Raw genomic sequence first — 20902 nt, forward strand, 5'->3', positions numbered from 1 at the left:
TTACCAATGTTAACATCTTCCAAAACTTTGTAAACCACATTTTCTCAGGTACTGCCACAGGTGCAACTTCAGCGGAAGCATTAGTAATTCAGAAATCAGTTGAGTGGGCACTGGAGCAAAATATTCAGCATGTCAATCTCAGAACAGATTGCAAGGAAGTTGTCAATTTTTTAAACAAGTCAGCTAGCTGTGAGTGGAGGACGAAAACAATTCTGAAGGATGTGCTTTCTCTTTTAAAGTCAGTTAACTCCGTAGATATTAAGTATGTACATAGAGATTTCAATGGTGTGGCTGACAAACTCGCGAAATGGAGTCGTGCAAAGAAAGTTTTTTTTTTTTGTAGCCAATGATCCTCAACTTAATCATTTGAAATGTAAAGTTATGAAAAGTATTGTAGAGGGTGAAAACATCGTGTTGTATAACTTCTAAGTTCAATATATTTTCCTTTTATTAAAAAAAATAGATATACTGTAAAATTCACATCTTATAAGAAAAAATATGCAGAAAAGAACGTGAGTATGTAGTAGTTTTTGGAACATCTTAGCAGTTTTTTTTATCAGAAAAACATTTGAGTACGTAGTTGGTTGCACCTACATTAGAACAACTATGTTCTCATAAAATCTCTGACATGCTCTGATTTTATTAGCATTCTTCAATGCAATTTTCATCGGTATAAGTTGGTTACACCTGCAAAATGAAAAGATTAAAAATGTACTTTTAGGAGGGGAACTCGGACAATGCAATTATCAAGCTCTTTAATTTTATCGAGTACATATTCACATTTATTAAATAATATTAAATTAAGTCCTTCTGGTTATTCTTTAAGCATATAACCAACTTAGTTAGCCAAGCTAAAATGGCAGGACAGCATCCTTAAATACGAAGATACCAAACGTTGTGATGCTTATACCAATCCTCAAATATTTTTAATTAACAACAATAAATTTAATTTCAGTAAATTATATCTCTATGGATTATATCTTAATAGATCCGCAAGGTTTAACGCGCAAGTATTGCACTCCCTCTTCCATGCTATATAATAAATTTATTATTGCTGGTTCCTTTTTTCGCATTAAGTTTTTTGAGGTTTAACTTAATCTTTCTTATCATGATTATAGTTTTCAACACTATGCGCAATACCTGAAAAAGGTCTATCTATCTATGTATGCATATTTGAATCACATAGATGGATAAGAGAGTGGATATGGAAATAGTGAAGTATGCAAATGTTGACTAAGGTAGATGTTATCTGAAATATTTGTATGATATGTAAAGAAGTACCTCTAATCATCGAAATTAGAGTCCATATTACGAACAACATCATAAGATATTTTAAATATAATCGCATGTTTCTTTTTCGTAGATTACACGATTCTTCCTATGGATCCGGAACTCGACTTTTTCCTTTGGAGCCAGAGGCAGGAAAGACACACATATATTGCTTCCAAGTGTTGAAAAGTACATCGAATCTTTTGGTCTCACTATTAGCAATGTGATCACGCCCGAGCCTGTTTTTTTTTATATTGGCTCACTTTTTGAGTGTATAAGACAATTGCATATTGTTGCTTCGTTTTTATTGTGTTTGTCCTTGCTTCAACATCACGATACTATGATCTCAAATCACTTACAGAAACAAATAATATCTGCAAAAATAAAAAACAGAAAGTGATTTAATATTGACAGATTACGAGTAATGGATGCACAAGTTCTTTTCTTGATTATTCAACGATCTCATGATTTCACAAAAGTTACGCTCTGTACTTTTTTTTTGCAACTGGATAAAAGAGGAGATATTGTTTGATGAATTATTTCTCCTAAGATATAATTTTGATTCTTTTGTTCGTAAGTGGCTAAGATGAAAATTGTGTGCTTTTAACTTCTACTTTGCAACTGGCTAGGAAGGGAATGATTAATATTTGATACCAATATACTTGTAAATATGTTAAAATCCAAGAACAAACTTTTTTCCTTGAAAATATCACTCTTATTTCTCTTTTTGAGAATGACATCTAATGGGGGAGAGTTCAATTTTGAACTTGTGTTTAATTGTTATATCTTTGTGGGGAGTGCGGCTGTGGAATTTGAAGAGAGAACCATACCTAGAAAATCTCTACTTGGTGAAGATATTAAGTTGGTAAACTTAGTATAATATTTTTAAGAAGCTGGTATGTTATTTTTAGTCTTGATATCTTAGGCGTAGTTTCTGACAGAAAGTGGGAGAATTATTTAGAAGTCATTTACTAAGTGATAAGGATTTTCAGAGTAATGTCTAAGAGGAAGTGCATTACTTGCGCATTTAAGCATCAAATTAATAGACAAGTAAAGACTAAGGGTGGAACACAACGTAGTATTGCTTTAAAGTTTTGGTACAATGGACTTTAAAGTAAGTAAAAGTAACACGCATTGGCATAACAACTCGAGTATATGATTATTCATTCTAAACACTCTAATCAGAGTGGTCTCATAAGTTGTTATTTAGTTACAGATCTTCAATAACAATATGTTGAATGAACACATGTAGAACCGTAGAATAACTTGAAGAATGAATAACTCAACAGATGTTGAGAAACAAGAAATCGATAAACATTATGAGGATTGAACTAAAGATTTTTTATTTAAATTCTTATATGATTGATAATTTTGTCACCAAAACAGACAAAAAAAAGATTTTTAGGACATCGCTTAGTCAAACTCACAAGTTTTGGTATGTCAGTCTTATTGTCAACCTTAGATAAAAAATACTATATTGTGATTTATAGCCTACTAAAGTCAGTCTCAGATTAGGATTAAAGAACGTAGTTGAGTATCAAAATTCACCGAATAATCCTTAAAGATCGAAGACTGAAGGACAACAAAAACATATGCGAGAACTTCATCAATAAAGGTATGTGAAGAATGCATATCCTATTTACTCACTATTTATACCATTCTATCTACTAAGAAAACGTCGTATGGCTTTAGTATATTTGACAAACGGAAAAGAATAAGTTTTGAGTTCAAGCTTGTACTTAAAAATTTCGAAACATGAATTAAAACATTAGATGTTCATGGGATTATCGTTTTCGAGGTTGACGGAAATTTGTTGTTCAAAACACTATGACCGTGGAAAAAGATCCTTAAAACATCAAATGATACTAATATTCACAAATTGTTTTTCAGTTCACAAACGGGTATAAAACTTGATGTTCCTGAAGGCTCCAAATTTGCTCTTTGTTCCCAAACTGATTTTATAGTTCGTGAACAATGCACTTTATTGACCATGACCTCTAGTAACATGACATCACCATGACCTCTAGTAACAATGCACTTTGTTCACAAGCAGGGGACTTAATGTTGATGCTAGTTTTTAGCTTAGGGTTAAAATCGTAAAACTGTGCATCTGGCATGACGTCACCATGACCTCTAGCGCATTTATTGACCATTAGCACATTTATTGAATCAATCAGCATGCTTACGTAATAATTACGGGGGTACCTTTTTTTCTACATGGGTCATGTTCCACGGCAGAACCCTTTGCATTGACTTCGCCTGTGCCGAAACCCTAATTCTCATGCTACCGCGCCAAGGCACGCCAACCATGCCATCTGCACCATTGTGCCAATGGAAAACCATGCCAGTCACATCTCCGCGCCAAGGCATGCCAACTATGCCAGCCGCACCACTGTGCCAATGCCAAACCATGCCAGCCACATCTAACGCGCCAAGACATGCCAACCATGCCAGCCGCACCACTGTGCCAATGGAAAACCATGGCCTCCACATCTCCGCGCCAAGGAATCCCATCTGCACCACTGTGCCAACGACAAACCATGCCAGCCACATCTCCGCGCCAAGGCATGCCAACCATGCCAGTCGCACCATTGTGCCAATGGCAAACCATGCCAGCCACATCTTTGCGCCAAGGCATGCCAACCATGCCAGCCGCACCACTGTTCCAATTGCAAACCATGCCAGCCACATCTCCGCCCAAGGGCATGCCAACCATGCCAGCCGCACCACTGTGCCAATGGAAAACCATGCCAGCCACATCTCCGCGCCAAGGCATGCCAACCATGCCAGCCGCACCATGTGCCAACGGCATGCCAAACCCTTGGACCCACTGTTCCAAGCCAACCGCACCTTGCCATGTCCCTAGCCATGCTATCTGCATCATGTGCCAACGGCATGCCAATCCCTTGACCCCATCATGCTTACCGTACCTTGCCATGGTCCTAGCCATGCTAGCCGCACCATGCGCCAACGGCATGCCAAGCCCTTGGCCCCACCATGCCAAGCCAACCGCACCTTGACGTGGCCCTATCTATGCTAGCCACACCATGTGTCGGCGGCATGCCAATCCCTTGGCCCCACCATGCCAAGCCAAACCACTTTGCCTTCTCCCTAGCCATGATGGCCACACCATGCGCTCATGGCATTCCAAATCCGCGACCCACTATACCATGCCGACCTTCCCTATACGGATACTAAAACGGAGGCGTGCGACAATCAACAGTCGCCCTTCAATTCCAGGAGCAAATCCTAGTCGTCCAATGTTACCAGACAACACATGGTAACCTTTGACCCAAAACCCTAGTTTTGCAACGCCAAACCACCGCCAAGGCATGCCATGCCAATGACATGCCAACCTTGGTGCGCCACCATGTTTGCATTCCCTATGCGGCTACCAAAACGAAGGCGTGCGACAATCAACGGTCGCCCTTCAATTCCATGAGAAAATCCTAGATGTGCAAGGTTACCAGACAACGCATGGTAACCTTTGACCTAAAACCCTATTTTGGCCACTCCAAGGAATGCCATTCCAATGGCATGCCAACCTTGTGCCACCATGCTGGCCTTCCCTATGTTGGTACCAAAACGAAGGCGTGCGACAATCAACGGTCGCCCTTCAATCCCAGGAGCAAATCCTAGCCGTCCAAGGTTACCAGACAACGCATGGTAACCTTCGACCCAAAACCCTAGATTGGCCACGCGAAACTGCGCCAAGGCATGCCATGCCAATGGCATGCCAACCTTGTCGTGCCACCATGCTGGACTTCTCTATGCGGCTAACAAAACGAAGGCGTGCGACAATCAACGGTCGCCCTTCAATCCCATGAGCAAATCCTAGCCATCCAAGGTTACCAGACAACGCATGGTAACCTTCGACCCAAAACCCTAGTTTGGCCACGCCAAACCGCGCCAAGGCATGCCATGCCAATGGCATGCCAACCTCGCCACACCACCATGCTGGCCTTCCCTATGCGTCTACCCAAAACGAAAGCGTGCGACGATCAATGACTACCTTTCCTCTTAAGATACAAAATCTCGACCGTCAAAGGTCACCAAGCCAGCAAATCTCCCAAGCTCGACTTGCCAGGCGACAATAATATGCTACATGTTTTTCACGAAAACATTCGATACATCAACACATATCAAAAACTGGGGGATCCTCTATGGGTATTGGTTTGGCGGTTTACAACGTGCGGCTTACACTACGCCCGTGATAAGGAAGTGTCATAAGGATGAGGCGATTAGTAAATACAGGGAGTAATGGTGAAACGCCATCTTTTATGGAACATTAATTCCGTGTGTTAATGGTTACCACCTCCTCCCATACTCACCCATTTTTTCCATTCCTTAATGAGACCATAGTACGTTTCACTTCGACTTGTATAAATAGGTCTTACTTATTTCCACCGAAAAAAGTTCAGTCAAGGCAATACAACACTCAGAAAACATTTGATAGCTTTCCATCTATTAGCTTACTACCTTCTGATACAAGTCGTGAAACACCTACTCTTCCAGAATCAACTATTCTGGTCTCAACACTTTCTTCGCTTCCCTCCCCAAAACCAACCCATTCTCCTTCACTTTGTGACAGAAGCAAGTCTGGAACGACCATTTATTGGTTTAGGCCGAATTTGTACAGATTGATCTCTCGAATCTAAAGTACTCCCTTGCAGTACATTCTTTAGGGTTTAAACTCGTTTCTCACCCACACACCCAAAATCAGCAGCAATCGTTTTCACCCTCAATAATTGGCGACCACAGTGGAAGATTGATCTTTCGGTCACGATGTCAATTATTGATCCTCGATCTCATACCTCGATCCAGACGTCAAGACAGTAGAATCAAACGATCCGCTCAGGAAACGACGACTCAGCTACCAGGCGGCTCGATTGCCAGTCGTTACACGGCAAAGAACGACTGGGGACTTCGAGGGGTTTGAAGCGAACGGTCCGCCCAGGGATCGGCGGCACGACAAGGAATGACTGGGGACTTTCCACAGTCATGGCGACGTTTCCCACAAAAACTCGGTCTTACACACGAAAGATTCCTTTTCATCAGGAAAATCTGAAAAAACGAGTAAGTCTTACCTAGAAAAAATACATGGTTTTCTATTTCAAGTTTTCACAGGAATGATAAAACCGATAGTCATGTTACGTTTCATCCCATGTCATCTACCAACACACGGTTCCATGGTTTTCCTGGGATGTTTGCGTCGCTTGCAATCATAACCAAAACAATTCATTCCAAAAGAATAATCCAAAACCATCAAGGTAGCATTTGTCTATCAACCCAAAAAAAAAATAGAAAATCAAAACCATAAACTATGTGTTTCATTCGCCTTTCAAAAAAAACCTAAAATAAGAAGTTCAAAAGAGAGAAACGTGTTCAAGGAAAGTTTTCCAAGAATGGCTTGATCTTCTTGGCGAGAGCCTCCTTTGCGCTTTGAAGAGACGACCTCTTCAACTTTAGCTTCCTGGACAGCTTGCCGACTTCCACTTCCTGCTTCTTCACGATATCCGCAGAAGGGCCTTCGACTGTTTCGGCCATCAACTTTTCAACCTCAGAGAAATCTTTGAAAAACCAGGGAGCATTGAACTCGAACTTCATGCACATGTCACGATGGAACCTCCAGCTTGTGATTACATCCCCAGAAACAATATGACCAGTTACGTTGCAATGTCGTCAATCGATGACAAAGTTTCCTCCACACGCTTAACCAACGCGTACCGGCTAATAATTTTCTTGGTCGTGGCGATATGTCCGTAGGTTTCCCATATATTGGTATATAGCGCTGCATGTTTGGCTGGCACGCTAAATCCTCCGATCAACACATGATCCGGATGAGGAACCAGGTATGCAGGATTGCGCGACAACATCATCGACCGACAAAGGATTCCTAATGACAATTGCACCTGCGGCCACTGGGGTACTTTCCACTGTCTGGATCGCAACGATGCTTTCATCAACATCCGTTTCAAGATCACCTGGTGGGGCTACCACGGTTGGAGACAAAGTCGTATCTTCACCAGTCTCCGTTTCAAGGCCGTCTTCAGAAACGTTTTCCCCCTACGATATCACGGATTAGATATTTTCCAAAGAAAAAGGGAAGAGAAGAAAGAAGAAACAGTATGCGAGATACTTACTGATTCGCTTTTAGACCGACTAGAGGAAGATTCAACACTGTCAGAAGAACTACTCTCACTATCACTGGACTCCGAACTTTCTTCCTTCTCGGGTTCCCCATCGCCACTGACAGGTTCAGCATCGACACTCTTCGTCTCAAGAAACATTGTTTTCTGACTACTTGCAAGTTTGGTAAATGCATTCACACTGTTGAGACCCTGCGCAACGCAAAAATATAGACACTCAGAAAAGAAACAAGGATATGCACGAACCAACTAAAGTCAAGAGGAAAATCATACATACCTGCATATTGGACGAACTGAAAGTTGGTAGAGCCGTCGAAGCTGAATGGAAACCATCTGCACGACTTTTAGATATTCGCTCCTTCACTTGGGGACTATCTTCACTCGGGCTAACAGATTTTCTCTTGGACGAAGAAGGATCCCTCAGCAGTGGATGCACCTCTAAAACCGCGGGAGAAGGATTACCGCGACGGTTTTCTACCACATCATTCACGAATCCATGAAAAATGAGAAACTCATCCTGCCAAAATATGTTATACTTGGAGGTTGTTGATGGATTTCGTTCCGCTAGCAGGAAAGGAAGACTTTTACCCGACACAAGAGCATTAGCATTGAGAACATACGATAACGAGACTTCTGGAACAGTCGGCTGACGAACAAGTGGGACCCCTTGGTCAAAAACCATATGCCGAGCCGCCCTATCAATGTTGTAAGAGACTGCTTTGCAAGATCCTCTAAAGAAAGACGGCACGTGACCGGGCGTGCAGCTTCGCATGAACACCATCTCTCCAACACTCATCTCCTCTTTATCAGAAGACAAAGACATGCCCGGAGCAGGAGCAAAGGTACTGATCTGAGTTATGGATGCATGTATCGGAGCCCATGGACGAAAATTGATCGGTGCGAGTTATCAAGGAATCCAACCAGGTTCGAACCGGTCTTTGGGCACCTATTCGACTAGCGTAGTATCCTAGAGCCACCCAAAGACTCGAAAAGTACGGCCAACGGTTTTGGAGCATACCTTTCGAAGTTCTCCCATAGCCACGCTTGGAGAAAGGCGGCATGAACATACGAATCCACTTTCATGCATCCATTTGAAGCGCACATGTCCGCGACCAGCTGATCCAAGTGTGTGTACATAGAACCAAGAAACAAGCCCCCAATAGGGAGAACGACACCTTTCGCCGATTTTATGGAAAACTTGATGAGTTCCTGTCTCATATCCTTCTTACCCGAGCGGGCCGAGACGTCATCGAAAACATCCCTGGATAACCAAAGAGCTAAGAACGCCGCGACATGAAGCGTACTATTCTTCTGGTTCGGCTCCAACTCATTGGGAAACCACTGATACGCCCACCATCCATAGAAGCACCTCGTCTCATTTTCTTTCCGAACGAACCCTTTTGATTTTTCAACCAGAGCGGCGTGCATTTCTTCTTCATCTGCAGACAATTCGACATCGAGGTTTCCTATTACGCGAAGGTTCAACAACAAGGCCATGCTCTCTAAAGAGATAGTCATTTCTCCCCACCTGCATATAGTCGTGTGAGTGTCTGGACACCATCTGGAAATAAAAGCAACCAAGCCCGGAATGTCTTTCCTAATCCGAAGCACCATGGAAGCCGCGACAGCAACAATAATATGCGCCTTGGTCAAATTAGCTTTTACACACTCCTGGCTCATCATGAATCACATCCATTTCTCAAAGGGATGCAACGGAATCACATAGACTTTAAAGTCAATAGGAGAAACATGATACTCTTTCCTCTGAAGACAAAACCTTATCACACCTCCTGGCCGAACCGACCGGGACTCTCCTTCACTTTCCGGACCAGTCAGAAGAATCGACACATACTTGGGATGATTTTCCTAATCGTGGCGGACGTTGTGAAGAAATCATCATCTATATTTGGCTTGGAGTTTCCAACATCTTTCGGTACGATAGAACTTTTCTCGAGTGACATCTTAACGAAAGTTTTCTCACGCTAGTTCCACCTTCGAAATAACTACAATGGAACAGTACAAAAAAAAATATATATTACGGAAAGTACATGGAAATTTTATCACATAGAAGACCCATCCTGGACGCATGCCAATTTGTTTGAAAGTTATAATGCGCAAAGGCAAAGAAATGGGGACTGACAGACCCTGCATCACCATCTCATGCCAAAGACTGCACCCTGCAGCGAGAAATATGTGCCAGATCAAGGAGACGCGCCCCACCATGGGAATTATATGCACGACATACCAGGAAAAAGGGGAAACTCTAGAATCTATGTTTTCGCGGAATAACGGTTACTAACACATGCATGCCTACTTTACGCAGTAATTAAGGCGGCCAACATCACTACGATATCTACACCTAAATATTACTACAAATTCGTGCAAAGCATACCTACGGCTAGGATTCATACCGACTCAGGAAGGTAAAATTTCTACGAGGTCGTGAAATGTACGACTACAACTAGGGTTTGCACTAACACAAGAAAACAGGAAAAACAAGTTAAAGAGGAAGTGCTGAAAGACATAACCGGGATTCCCTCGTCCGCTTTACTATCACTACACGACCAGAATAAAGCAAAAATAAAGGTGTGAAAAAGGGGAGAGGCCGACCCCCTTTTATAAGCGTGATATTTGGGATTTTGAATAAGGAAATGACTTCTTATTCGAGTCAAGTAAGGAAAAGAGGCAATCGGGCCCGCGAAGACAAATCACCATGCTAAGACCGTCCTCCATGCTTTCCTCGCCCGCGCCATTGTCTTGGCCCTACCACGCCAAGCCGTCCGCCATGCTTGCCTATCCAAATCCGTCCGCTATGCTTGCATGGCCCGCTCCATTGCCTTGGCCCTAGCACGCCAAGTCCGCGCCATGCCTTACCACGCCAAGACGTCCGTGCCATTCCTTGTCGCGCTAAGCTGTCAACCAAGCCCGTCCCCACACTCGCGTCATACCAAGTCCAAGCTAGCGCAATGCCTGCGACCCTCCTTCCGAATCGCGCCAACATCAACAACTCACTAAGCCAGCGTCATGATGTTCCCTAACCCGTCCAAGGTAATGCATGGCCAGACTAAGACAACAATTATTATCTCACCCATCCACGGTCTGCACCACCAGTACGATTTATGTAAGGCCTCCAATACGGGAAGCACGAACTCTCTTTATCTCTCTAAAAGGTTAGTTGAACTTTCCTGACCATCTTATCGTGACTTTATTATTTCGATTTCTGTCCTATCCTATCACCATCTTATGCTTACCTCGCAACAATGCTCCAACTCCGAGCTAAGCAGGGGACTTAATGTGGATGGTGGTTTTTAGCTTAGGGTTAAAATCGTAAAACTGTGCATCTGGCATGACGTCACCATGACCTCTAGCGCATTTATTGACCATTAGCGCATTTATTGAATCAATCAGCATGCTTACGTAATAATTATTGGGGTACCTTTTTCTACACGGGTCATGTTACACGGCAGAACCCTTTGCATTGACTTCGCCTATGCCGAAACCCTAATTCTCATGTTACCGGGCCAAGGCATGCCAACCATGCCAGCAGCACCACTATTCCAATGGCAAACCATGCCAGCCACATCTCCTCGCCAAGGCATGCCAACCATGCCAGCCGCACCACTGTGCCAATGGAAAACCATGTCAGCCACATCTACCGCGCAAAGACATGCCAACCATGCCAGTCGCACTACTGTGCCAATGGAAAACCATGCCAACCACATCTCCGCGCCAAGGCATGCCAACCATGCCAGCCGCACCACTGTGCCAATGGAAAACCATGCCAGCCACATCTACTGCGCTAAGACATGCCAACCATGCCAGTCGCACCACTGTGCCAGTGGAAAACCATGCCAGCCACATCTCCGCGCCAAGGAATGCAAACCATGCCAGCCGCACCACTGTGCCAATGGAAAACCATGCCAGCCACATCTCCGCGCCAAGGCATGACATCCGCACCACTGTGCCAATGGAAAACCATGCCACCCACTTATCCGCGCCAAGGCCTGCCAACCATGCCATTCGCACCACTGTGCCAATGGAAAACCATGCCAGCCACATCTACCTCGCCAAGACATGCCAATCATGCCAGCAGCACCACTGTGCCAATGGCAAACCATGCCAGCCACATCTCCGCACCAAGGCATTCCAACCATGCCAGTCGCACCACTATGCCAATGGCAAACCATGCCAGCCACATCTCTGCGCCAGGGCATGCCAACCATGCCAGCCGCACCACTGTGCCAATGGAAAACCATGCCAGCCAAATCTCCCCGCCAAGGCATTCCAACCATGCCAGCCGCACCACTGTGCCAATGGCAAACCATGTCAGCCACATCTCCGCGGGAAGGCATGCCAACCATGCCAACCACATCTCTACGCTAAGGCATTCCAACCATGCCAGCCACACCATGTGCCAACGACATTCCAAACCCTTGGCCCCACCGTGCCAAGCCAACCGCACCTTTCCATGGCCCTAGCCCTGCTAGCCGCACCATCTTCCAACGGCATGCCAAGACCTTGACCCCACCATGCCGACCGCACATTGCCATGGTCCTAGCCATGCTATCCGCACCATGCGCCAACGGCATGCCAAACCCTTGGACCCACCATTCCAAGCCAACCGCACCTTGTCGTGGCCCTAGCCATGCTAGCCGCACCATGTGCCAGCGGCATGCCAAGGCCTTGGCCCCACCATGCCAAGCCAAACGCACCTTGCCTTGGCCCTAGCTATGCTAGACACACCATGCGCTGATGGCATTCCAAATCCGCGACCCCACTATACCATGCCGGCCTTCCCTATACAGCTACCAAAACGGAGGCGTGCGACAATCAACAGTCTCCCTTCAATTCCGGGAGAAAATCCTAGATGTCCAAGGTTACCAGACACCGCATGGTAACCTTTGACCCAAAACCCTAGTTTGGCCACGCCAAACCACGCCAAGGCATGTCATGCCAATGGCATGCCAACCTTGTCGCGCCACCATGCTGGCCTTCCCTATGCGGCTACCAAAACGAAGGTGTGCGACAATCAACGGTCGCCCTTCAATTCCAGGAGCAAATCCTAACTGTCCAAGGTTACCATACAATGATAACCTTTGACCCAAAACCCTAGTTTGGCCACGCCAAACCGCGCCAAGGCATTCCATGCTAATGGCATGCCAACCTTGCCGTGCCACCATGCTGGCCTTCCCTATGCGGCTACCAAAACATAGGCGTGCGACAATTAACGGTCGCCCTTCAATCCCAGGAGCAAATCCTAGCCGTTCAAGGTTACCAGACAACGCATGGTAAACTTCGACCCAAAACCCTAGTTTGGCCATGCCAAACCGCGCCAAGGCATGCGATGCCAATGGCATGCCAACCTTGCTGTGCCACCATGTTGTTCTTCCCTATGCGGCTACCAAAACGAAGGCGTGCGACAATCAACGGTCGCCCTTCAATCCCAGAAGCAAATCCTAGCCGTCCAAGGTTACCAGACAACGCATGTTAACCTTCGACCCAAAATCCTAATTTGGCCACGCCAAACCGCGCCAAGGCATGCCATGCCAATAACATGCCAGCCTTGTCGTGCCACCGTGCTGGCCAGTGACGGAAGTGGGGGTGGCTTACCCAGGCTGCAACCCCCCTAACATCAGTAGAAGCTTGTTTACGCCGTTGTGATTGTTGAGAAAAAATGAAAAATCCCAGGTACAAAATTGGATAGCCCATTACTACACAGAAAGAAACCAAATCTGACGATGTATCTCGAGGAGATCTAACGACATATAGGAAATTTGAGATGTATCTCGAGGAGATCTAACGCCTTATAGTATATGTATAGGTGTATGATTATTACAGCAAACATGACATGAGAGTGGAGTCGGTGGACTGAGGATACTATACTCAAATTACAGCCGTTTATACTTTCACGTTTCTTAGGTTACACATTTGTCCCATTTCAGATTCAATTATGTGCTATATGTGAGATACATTTGTTTAACTAAAATTTATATAAATGTATTCGTTCATAGAACCATTTTCATTATTTTCATGTAATTTTTTTTTTTGATAAAAAATCAACTCTTCATTAATAATCCAATGTTAAGTTTATAAAGAGTTTCAAGACATCAAGATAGAGTGATAAAGAAATACCATACAATACTAGTACACGACGAAGTATTCTAGCAAGAAAAGAGAAAGAACACCGGAAAATGACTAGAAAAGTGTATGTATGAATCGATTGAATCGGAGGAGAAATGGATTTCGGATCACAAGTCCGCCATTTTTGTTGATTTTCTTCTTCTTGAGAAAGAGATGCTCCAAAATAGGAGTGATTTGCTTTGAGTCTTGAAATTTTCGATGAAGATTCCAGCCGCCGGATAACATCACCGATGATCTTGAACCCTATGAACATTAACAAAGAACGACCATGAAAGTCGATTGAAGATGCTATGAAAGCATATAAATAACCACCATCAAGATGGAGACAACTTGCCGCCAGCAAGGGGGAATAAATCCCAAAACTTAACCCTAAAAAACATCAAATACCTAGCTAATCTATGAAAATACTTGCTTAAACTAAAAGGAAAAGATGGGTACTGCTCAGATCCACTCCAAAAGGAGCAGATCTGAGCAGTTGGAGGTTGCCGGTGTTAGGTTTTACTCGCCGGAAGGAAATCGTCTAGGAGAGAGGAGGTGAAGAAGAGAGAGAGCAGATGGTACTATACAAGGGTACAACTGCAAGGCTAGTTATTTTTAGATTTTCAACTACATTTTCAGATTTTCATGTAATTGAAAATCCGAAAACGTAGTATAATTATGGATGCAAATACAGACAATTTCAACACTTATGATGTTTATATGTTCATACATAAAATATTTTAAATCTAAAAATTATTTTAATTTTTTTGCAATTCGAAAAATAATTAATAAAATTAAAAAAAAAATTGAGCAGCCTTCGACCGTCTAGTGAAAATAAGATTATGATTTTCCATATACAAACTTTTCCTCCAAAATTTAAAGTTTAGTCTTTGTCTCACTTGACTTCCCCTATAATATAATATATAAAAGAATTCCTCACGTCTACTTAACAAGTTATCCTTGGTCCAAAATAGGACACTGCACCACTTAACTAGATGTATCATTGTTGCACCCGTTAATTTTTGCTTTTCTTCCTCGGAAAATTAAGTGTATCGACAAAGATTACATAGTGTAAGCGCAAAGCAACATTCCAGAAAGACAAAAAGAGCCGCGTGATAGCAGAAATCGCAACCATTTCTGAGCATTTTGCTTTGGAAACAACTCTCTAACTGAAACTCGATATGCAGAAAAGAAATAATAGCTTGTCGCATCACGTATTATAACACCATCTGTCAATATTGCAATTGAAAAAGTAGAATAGAGTATTGGCTAAAAAAAAAAATTATCCCATCCAGACACAAAATCCTGGTTCCTTCGCTGATGCTGGCCTTCCCTATGCGGCTACCAAAACGAAGGCGTGCGACAATTAACGGTCGTCCTTCAATCCCATGAGCAAATCCTAGTCGTCCAAGGTTACCAGACAACGCATGGTAAACTTCGACCCAAAATCCTAGTTTGGCCACGCCAAACCGCGCCAATGGCATGCCAACCTTGCCGCGCCATCATGCTAGCCTTCCCTATGCGGCTACCAAAAACGAAAGTGTGTGACGATCAACGACTACCTTTCCTCTTAAGATGCAAAATATCGACCGTCAAAGGTCACCAAGCCAGCAAGTCTCCCAAGATCGACTTGCCCGGCGACAACAATATGCTACATGTTTTCCATGAAAACATTCGAGACATCAACACATATCACAATCCTCTTTGGGTATTGGTTTGGCGGTTTACAACGTGCGGGTTACACTACGCCTGTCATAAGGAAGTGTCATAAGGATGAGGCGGTTAGTAAATACAGGGAGTAATGCTGAAACGCTCTCTTTTATGGAACATCAATTCCATGCGTTAACGGTTACCACCTCCATCCATTTACTCACCCATTTTTTCCGTTCCTTAATGAGGCCAGAGTACGTTTCACTTCGACTTGTATAAATAGTTCTTACCTATTTCCACCGAACAACAAGTTCAGTCAAGGCAATACAACACTCAGAAAACATTTGCTAGTTTTCCATCTGTTAGCTTACTACCTTCTGATACAAGTCGTGAAACACCTACTCTTCCAGAGTCAACTATTATGGTCTCAACACTTTCTTCGCTTCCCTCCACAAAACCAACCCATTCTCCTTCACTTTGTGACCGAAGCAAGTCTGCAACGGTCATTTCTTGGTTTAGACTGGATTGTACAGATTGATCTCTCGAATCTAAAGTACTCCCTTGCGTTGTTTAGGGTTTAAACTCGTTTCTCACACACACACCCAAAATTACCAAAATCAACAGAAATCATTTTCACACTCAAACACCTGTACAAGTTAATGGATGGGGATATGAACTAGTCACTATCTTTCAATGGTAGAAATTATTTCATTAAGGTTACACATGACACCGTTTTGTCAATGAAATACCTTGAAAATGTAGAGAATTCAATGTTTTGTTGTTGTAGACGACAAGACTTTAACATTCACATATCCCCCAATGGACAACCTCGAATCTCAACTGGTGTTTTACATGAGGTTTTAGAAGTTGTTGGAATTGATTTTATAAGGTTTGTTTTGATTTCCAAAATTAAATCGGTCAATTATTTTAGTTTTTAACTTTAGTGAATGAAATCAAATTAACTCATATATCAATAGGAAAATCTTGGAAATTCGCCTTTTCTCTCAAGGGATGTAGCGGCAGATAAGCAACATAATCTCTATCCTCTCTTGGCACTGGCGGAGTATATATCCCAAAATGAATGTTACCATTAGGGAGGTAGCTTGCCGAAGTTTTTCTCTTCTAATTAATTCATAGGTAGATTTTTTTTTAAATTGTGTTATTAAATTGATATTGTAATTTGTATTTTACAGAAAGCTACAGTTAATGCTGAGCTCCATAAACAACGCTCTTGATATGCCCAATGAGGAGTTGATATTAAGATCTTCTGACGTTACTCAGGTGTTGTTACCCAACGAGGAGTATGTGGGAATTGTCATCATAATCTTAAAAAATATTTTTAGTAATGTTTCTTAGGCGTATAGATATCAAATTTCAAAACATACCGAGTTCTTTCCTTGAAAAACAAAACGAAAAAAAACACACCAAGTAGTTAGAGATTCCATGAAAGCATCTATGTAGCTAAGATTATCAAAGTAATTTTGCTCATCAACTTTTAAACTAATTTCAGCTTTTATTAACAAACTTAAAACTATGTAAATCATTTTTCATTTATAGATTGATTACTTTTTTGGTGCAAAGCCTACCTTTTTTCAGAATTAAGTAATATGTGCATTATTTGCACTAGTTTGAAACCCTAATTTATTGCTTTCTTGTTAGTTTTCATTTCATTATGCACTTGTTTTGTTTGTTCTTTAGGTTTAGGTATTTTGAGGTATTTTAACCAAAATTAAGTAGTACTCGTTCAAATCTAGAATTTCTTCTCATCATCTAAAACAGAGCGAAAATATGAAGCCTACGACGAAAGAATGAGGTCATTTCGATGTTGTACGAAGGAGTTAAGATTTTTTTGAAGCAAGTTAAAGTTGTGAAAGTTGTAAAGAGCACAAATTGATAAAGTACGGCCTTATTTCCACCTCCAGCCAATGCAAATTTAAGATTAAAGGGGGCTTAAAAATATTATGTCATACAAAAGAACCAGACTAATTTCCTACATCGACTTAACAACAGTTTTGAATTTACTACCGTTACAAACTTAAAGTTTTGGTTCAGGGGTGGCTTAAGCCAGGGGAAATCCAACTTTAGTTCCGCTCCTATTTTAAATGATAGAACTAAGATTTGAATCGTGTGAAAAAATTACTACTGACATTGTTTCTGTCTTATATGAAATGGTAACAACAACAGTGTAAAATTTACTACCTATGTAAGTTTTTGGTTTGGGGGCGACTTAAGCCAGGGAAGTTCAGCTTCAATTTCGCCTCAGCCAGTGGTGAATATTTGAAAATTGGAGGGACTTGAACAAATCACGATTTATTAAAAAGGATATCAAATCTCTAAGGGGATACCAATTCCGAAATTCAACTATCAGGATTGCTTTATTTTATATGGAATGGTATCCCCGCAGAGATTAGGTATCCCCTTTATAAATCATGGAAAAAATCATGTCATTCAAAAGAGCCAAAATAATTTCTTGTGGGCATGACAACAATTTTACATGCTACCACTATATGAAAAAGTTTTGGTCATAAGTTTATTGTGAAAGGTAGAATGTGAAACTTATAAAACTATGGATCATACTATAATATTCACATCAAATATTGAATCATCTTAAGATTAGAAGCAAAATCAAGGGGGAAATAATAGACAAACGCTACTACTACGACTAGACGTAAGTACGATTCTTCCTTCATTGAACTCGGTTTTATTACTTATCAACTTCTCTTGACACCATCTGATTTGGGAAGTCGAAATCAAAGACATATTGAGTACCCTTGATACAAGTTTCAACTCTATGGCACAAAACAAAATATCCCTCATTGTTTCTGATTCTTCAACTACTTTTTCCTGTTGTTGTTGTTGATGATGATAATTTCTATTCAACCAACATTTCTTCTTCCCCTCTAGGCCTTTCAACAACAATTGCTTCTACAAAATTTACCACTACATGGTTAGTTCTACAGATATAACAAAATATTAATGACGCCAAACCAAACGTCCACGACGAGCAAAGCTTAACAAGATTGATTAGGGTTACCTGTTGGAGTTGTTTTGTTAGGTCAGCAACTACTTGCAAATTTATAGGGTCTTCTACTACTTGTGGGTAAGTCCACAATGAACTTCTAAATTTCCACCAAGATTTTTTATCTTCTGTATTAATAAAGATGTGAAAAGCCCTGATGGAATTTTCTATAGCTGCTAATACATCTCTGGCTCTCATGCTCTCCCCTTTTAACCCTTCATTTTCTTCTTCAAAATAGCCTAATTGCACAACACCCACGATTGATAAGCAAAAAAAAAATCGGAGTACGAAATGGTAAAATATTATTTTAGAGCATGTTCGGTAACTAGAAACATTAATAACTGTTATCTATTTTCTTCACAAAAAAATCCTTAAAAGTACTATGTTTGTTACTTTTAAAAATCATCTTAAAATTAGGTTTCTGAATTGGCTTTTGATTTTTTAAATGTAACTAAATCGAAATATTTTTTTCTATGTGGTATATATCCAAAACAATTTTAATATTATCTTCGTTAGAAATGAAAACAACACAGAAAAATGAATGTACCTGAGACTTTTGGAACTTGAAGAAGACTTTTTAAAGAAAATCTTCCTTCGACGTAATTCCAATATCTCTTACTTTCATCTCTTTCGCTTTCAATGAATCTCTCCAACAACACTTGAAAATTTTGAAAATTTCCGGCCACATTGTCATAGAAAAAACCATTTTTAGAGCAAAGTGCTTCTACTTTTCTGTACTGGTGATTTAAGGCTTCCCAACACAGACATGTTTGTCCTACATAAACTTTTTCAATATCACTTTCCAAGCTTCTCGTAAGCTTTCTTTTATTTATTTTGCTCATAAATGGAGACGCCATATCCGTTGGCTCTATATACTCAAATGGACTGCTAAGACTTCCCAAATGCTTGTTGAAGATTGAATCTACATATGAACAAGTTAAAGGTTAGTAACTCTCCGACAATATTGGGTAAAGTCGTTTGGTGGCAAGAATGCCAAGATATGTACAATGGTCACTTTGTTAACAATTGACCGGTCAAATAGATGGTCAAGCAACCTAAATGCATCACAAATTCACCACCCAAAATAAAATTATGAAAAGAGTTGTGTTAGCGTATACTCACTTATAGCGCATGTTCTTTCTTGATTGAGTAGATCAAACCACCTCATCCTCTCGAGGTATTTCGTGTAGAATGGATCAATTTCTTCTTCTTGTTTCACAATTTCGAGTTTGTTTTCCTCAATATGATCAAATGATGATTCCAAACTACATGAAAGTGGTAAAGTTTCGTCTTCGATATCCAAATCCATTTTGACATCAACTGTATGAGAGAATGATTGTTGCAAAAAATTATCGCCAAGATTCTGACAAACTAATTTTGTTTCCTTCACAAACGTATTTGCAGGCACCTCCAATATTTCTTGCAAAAGCTCGTTTGGATGAACAACTATAACCTGCTTGGCAAAGTCAGTACTACCTCTTTGAAACTTTATTATACTTTTGGACGACGATTCATCAAAGATTTGTTGAAATGCATCAAAATATTCGGTGACTTCGATTTCTAAAGCGTCTTGCAAAACATCAGAATTATTTGATTTTGCAAATGAAATGAAACGAATGGAATACATTTTAAAATTTTGTAATATCCATACACTAAAAATCCAAAGAATACTAAGAGGTTGTGAGATAATGAATGATAACCATATTCCTGCTACTTTGAACCATAGAAAAAATTGGCAAAATATGAGAAAAAACGGATTGACATAGAAACTCAAACAATACCATTTCTCGAATCCGTCGCGAATAAGAACTTTTTCAGTGATATACCAACAAGAACCAAGCAAAGTCATCAACGAAAATTCGCAAACTCTATTACTACTACAGCTACTGCTGATCTCTCATGCTCACATTTATAAGTTTCTTGATTCATCAAGAAAATGAGTCTTGACTTTAAAGAACTGTCTAGGTTTGCTTGAATCAATCTCCAAAGTGTAGTAGGAAATGACTTGGAAATTGATCGAATCTCTCTTGAAGATTATCCTTAAGGATATAATATGAATAATTCAAACTTTTCCATAGAAAGATGACAAAACATATACTATAGTTTTGAATATTCACATGAGTAGTTGGTGCATGCATGTCTTGACTTGATAACTTGTAGGCTTTTGTTTAATTAGTTGAGATAATAAAATTTAACTCAATTTGTTGTGCATGGCCAAAGGGATCGATAAGAACAAAATTTGTCATTTTGGGTTCAAACCAACATTACCAAATGCATCATTCTTGGGCCATATTGAGAAGAAAAAATGTAAACTTTGACCTTGTAATTTTCCACACCATGTCCTTGTTGAGTAAGGAAGAAGCTGTTGAGATATGTAATGGCTTACTTCAGCTTCATATTAGGGTCATTCATCATTGTGGATAAGCCTCCACGACTACACGAGACAATGTCTTTGTCTTCTGTATTTAACCAACTATACATTTTTATTTTCTTTTTCTTTTCTGAAAAAGAGGCAAACTTGGTATATTGATCAAGTATTTATCACGTAACATTTGAGGGATACTTGGTATGTGAATTGCAAATTTAATCCATCGGATAAGTTTTACCGTAGATTCAAATCCTTTAACACAAATAAAAAATAGCCAAACTAGTCTGTTCTTGAGTTTTCTCAGGGAAAGAAAAAGAGGTCGTTTTT

General features: G+C 41.1%; 2 protein-coding genes across 2 annotated transcripts; both read right to left on the reverse strand.

Annotated features, from left to right (window-relative positions):
• Positions 1-6654: 6654 nt before the first annotated feature.
• Positions 6655-8454, reverse strand: LOC113340628 (nucleolin 2-like). Its single transcript, XM_026585752.1, has 4 exons — positions 8437-8454; positions 7413-7610; positions 7182-7335; positions 6655-6839 (listed from the first exon to the last, which is right to left on the reverse strand). The coding sequence occupies exons 1-4, from the start codon at positions 8452-8454 to the stop codon at positions 6655-6657; spliced, it is 555 nt and encodes a 184-aa protein (XP_026441537.1).
• Positions 8455-17717: 9263 nt separating this feature from the next.
• On the reverse strand, positions 17718-20226 carry LOC113340577. The gene is made up of 4 exons (XM_026585702.1): positions 19330-20226; positions 18755-19129; positions 18223-18446; positions 17718-18113 (listed from the first exon to the last, which is right to left on the reverse strand). Exons 1-4 carry the CDS (start codon positions 20054-20056, stop codon positions 17814-17816), a joined length of 1626 nt encoding a protein of 541 aa, XP_026441487.1. The 5' UTR covers positions 20057-20226; the 3' UTR covers positions 17718-17813.
• Between the last annotated feature and the right edge of the window lie 676 nt (positions 20227-20902).

Source organism: Papaver somniferum, unplaced genomic scaffold, assembly GCF_003573695.1.
Source record: "Papaver somniferum cultivar HN1 unplaced genomic scaffold, ASM357369v1 unplaced-scaffold_22, whole genome shotgun sequence".
Lineage (NCBI taxonomy): Eukaryota > Viridiplantae > Streptophyta > Magnoliopsida > Ranunculales > Papaveraceae > Papaver > Papaver somniferum.

What these genes read in the sequence shown, in the direction of transcription:
- LOC113340628 (XM_026585752.1), bottom strand. An exon ending in GTCGGTCTAAAAGCGAATCA is followed by an intron (nt 7,336 to 7,412) that starts GTAAGTATCTCG and finishes GTGATATCGTAG; the next exon opens with GGGGAAAACGTTTCTGAAGA. An exon ending in AAGTACCCCAGTGGCCGCAG is followed by an intron (nt 6,840 to 7,181) that starts GTGCAATTGTCA and finishes GGTTTTTCAAAG; the next exon opens with ATTTCTCTGAGGTTGAAAAG.
- LOC113340577 (XM_026585702.1), bottom strand. Translation starts at nt 20,056, where the DNA reads ATGACTTTGCTTGGTTCTTGTTGGTATATCACTGAAAAAGTTCTTATT. An exon ending in AGAAAGAACATGCGCTATAA is followed by an intron (nt 19,130 to 19,329) that starts GTGAGTATACGC and finishes GTTCATATGTAG; the next exon opens with ATTCAATCTTCAACAAGCAT. An exon ending in TCAAGTTCCAAAAGTCTCAG is followed by an intron (nt 18,447 to 18,754) that starts GTACATTCATTT and finishes TTGTGCAATTAG; the next exon opens with GCTATTTTGAAGAAGAAAAT.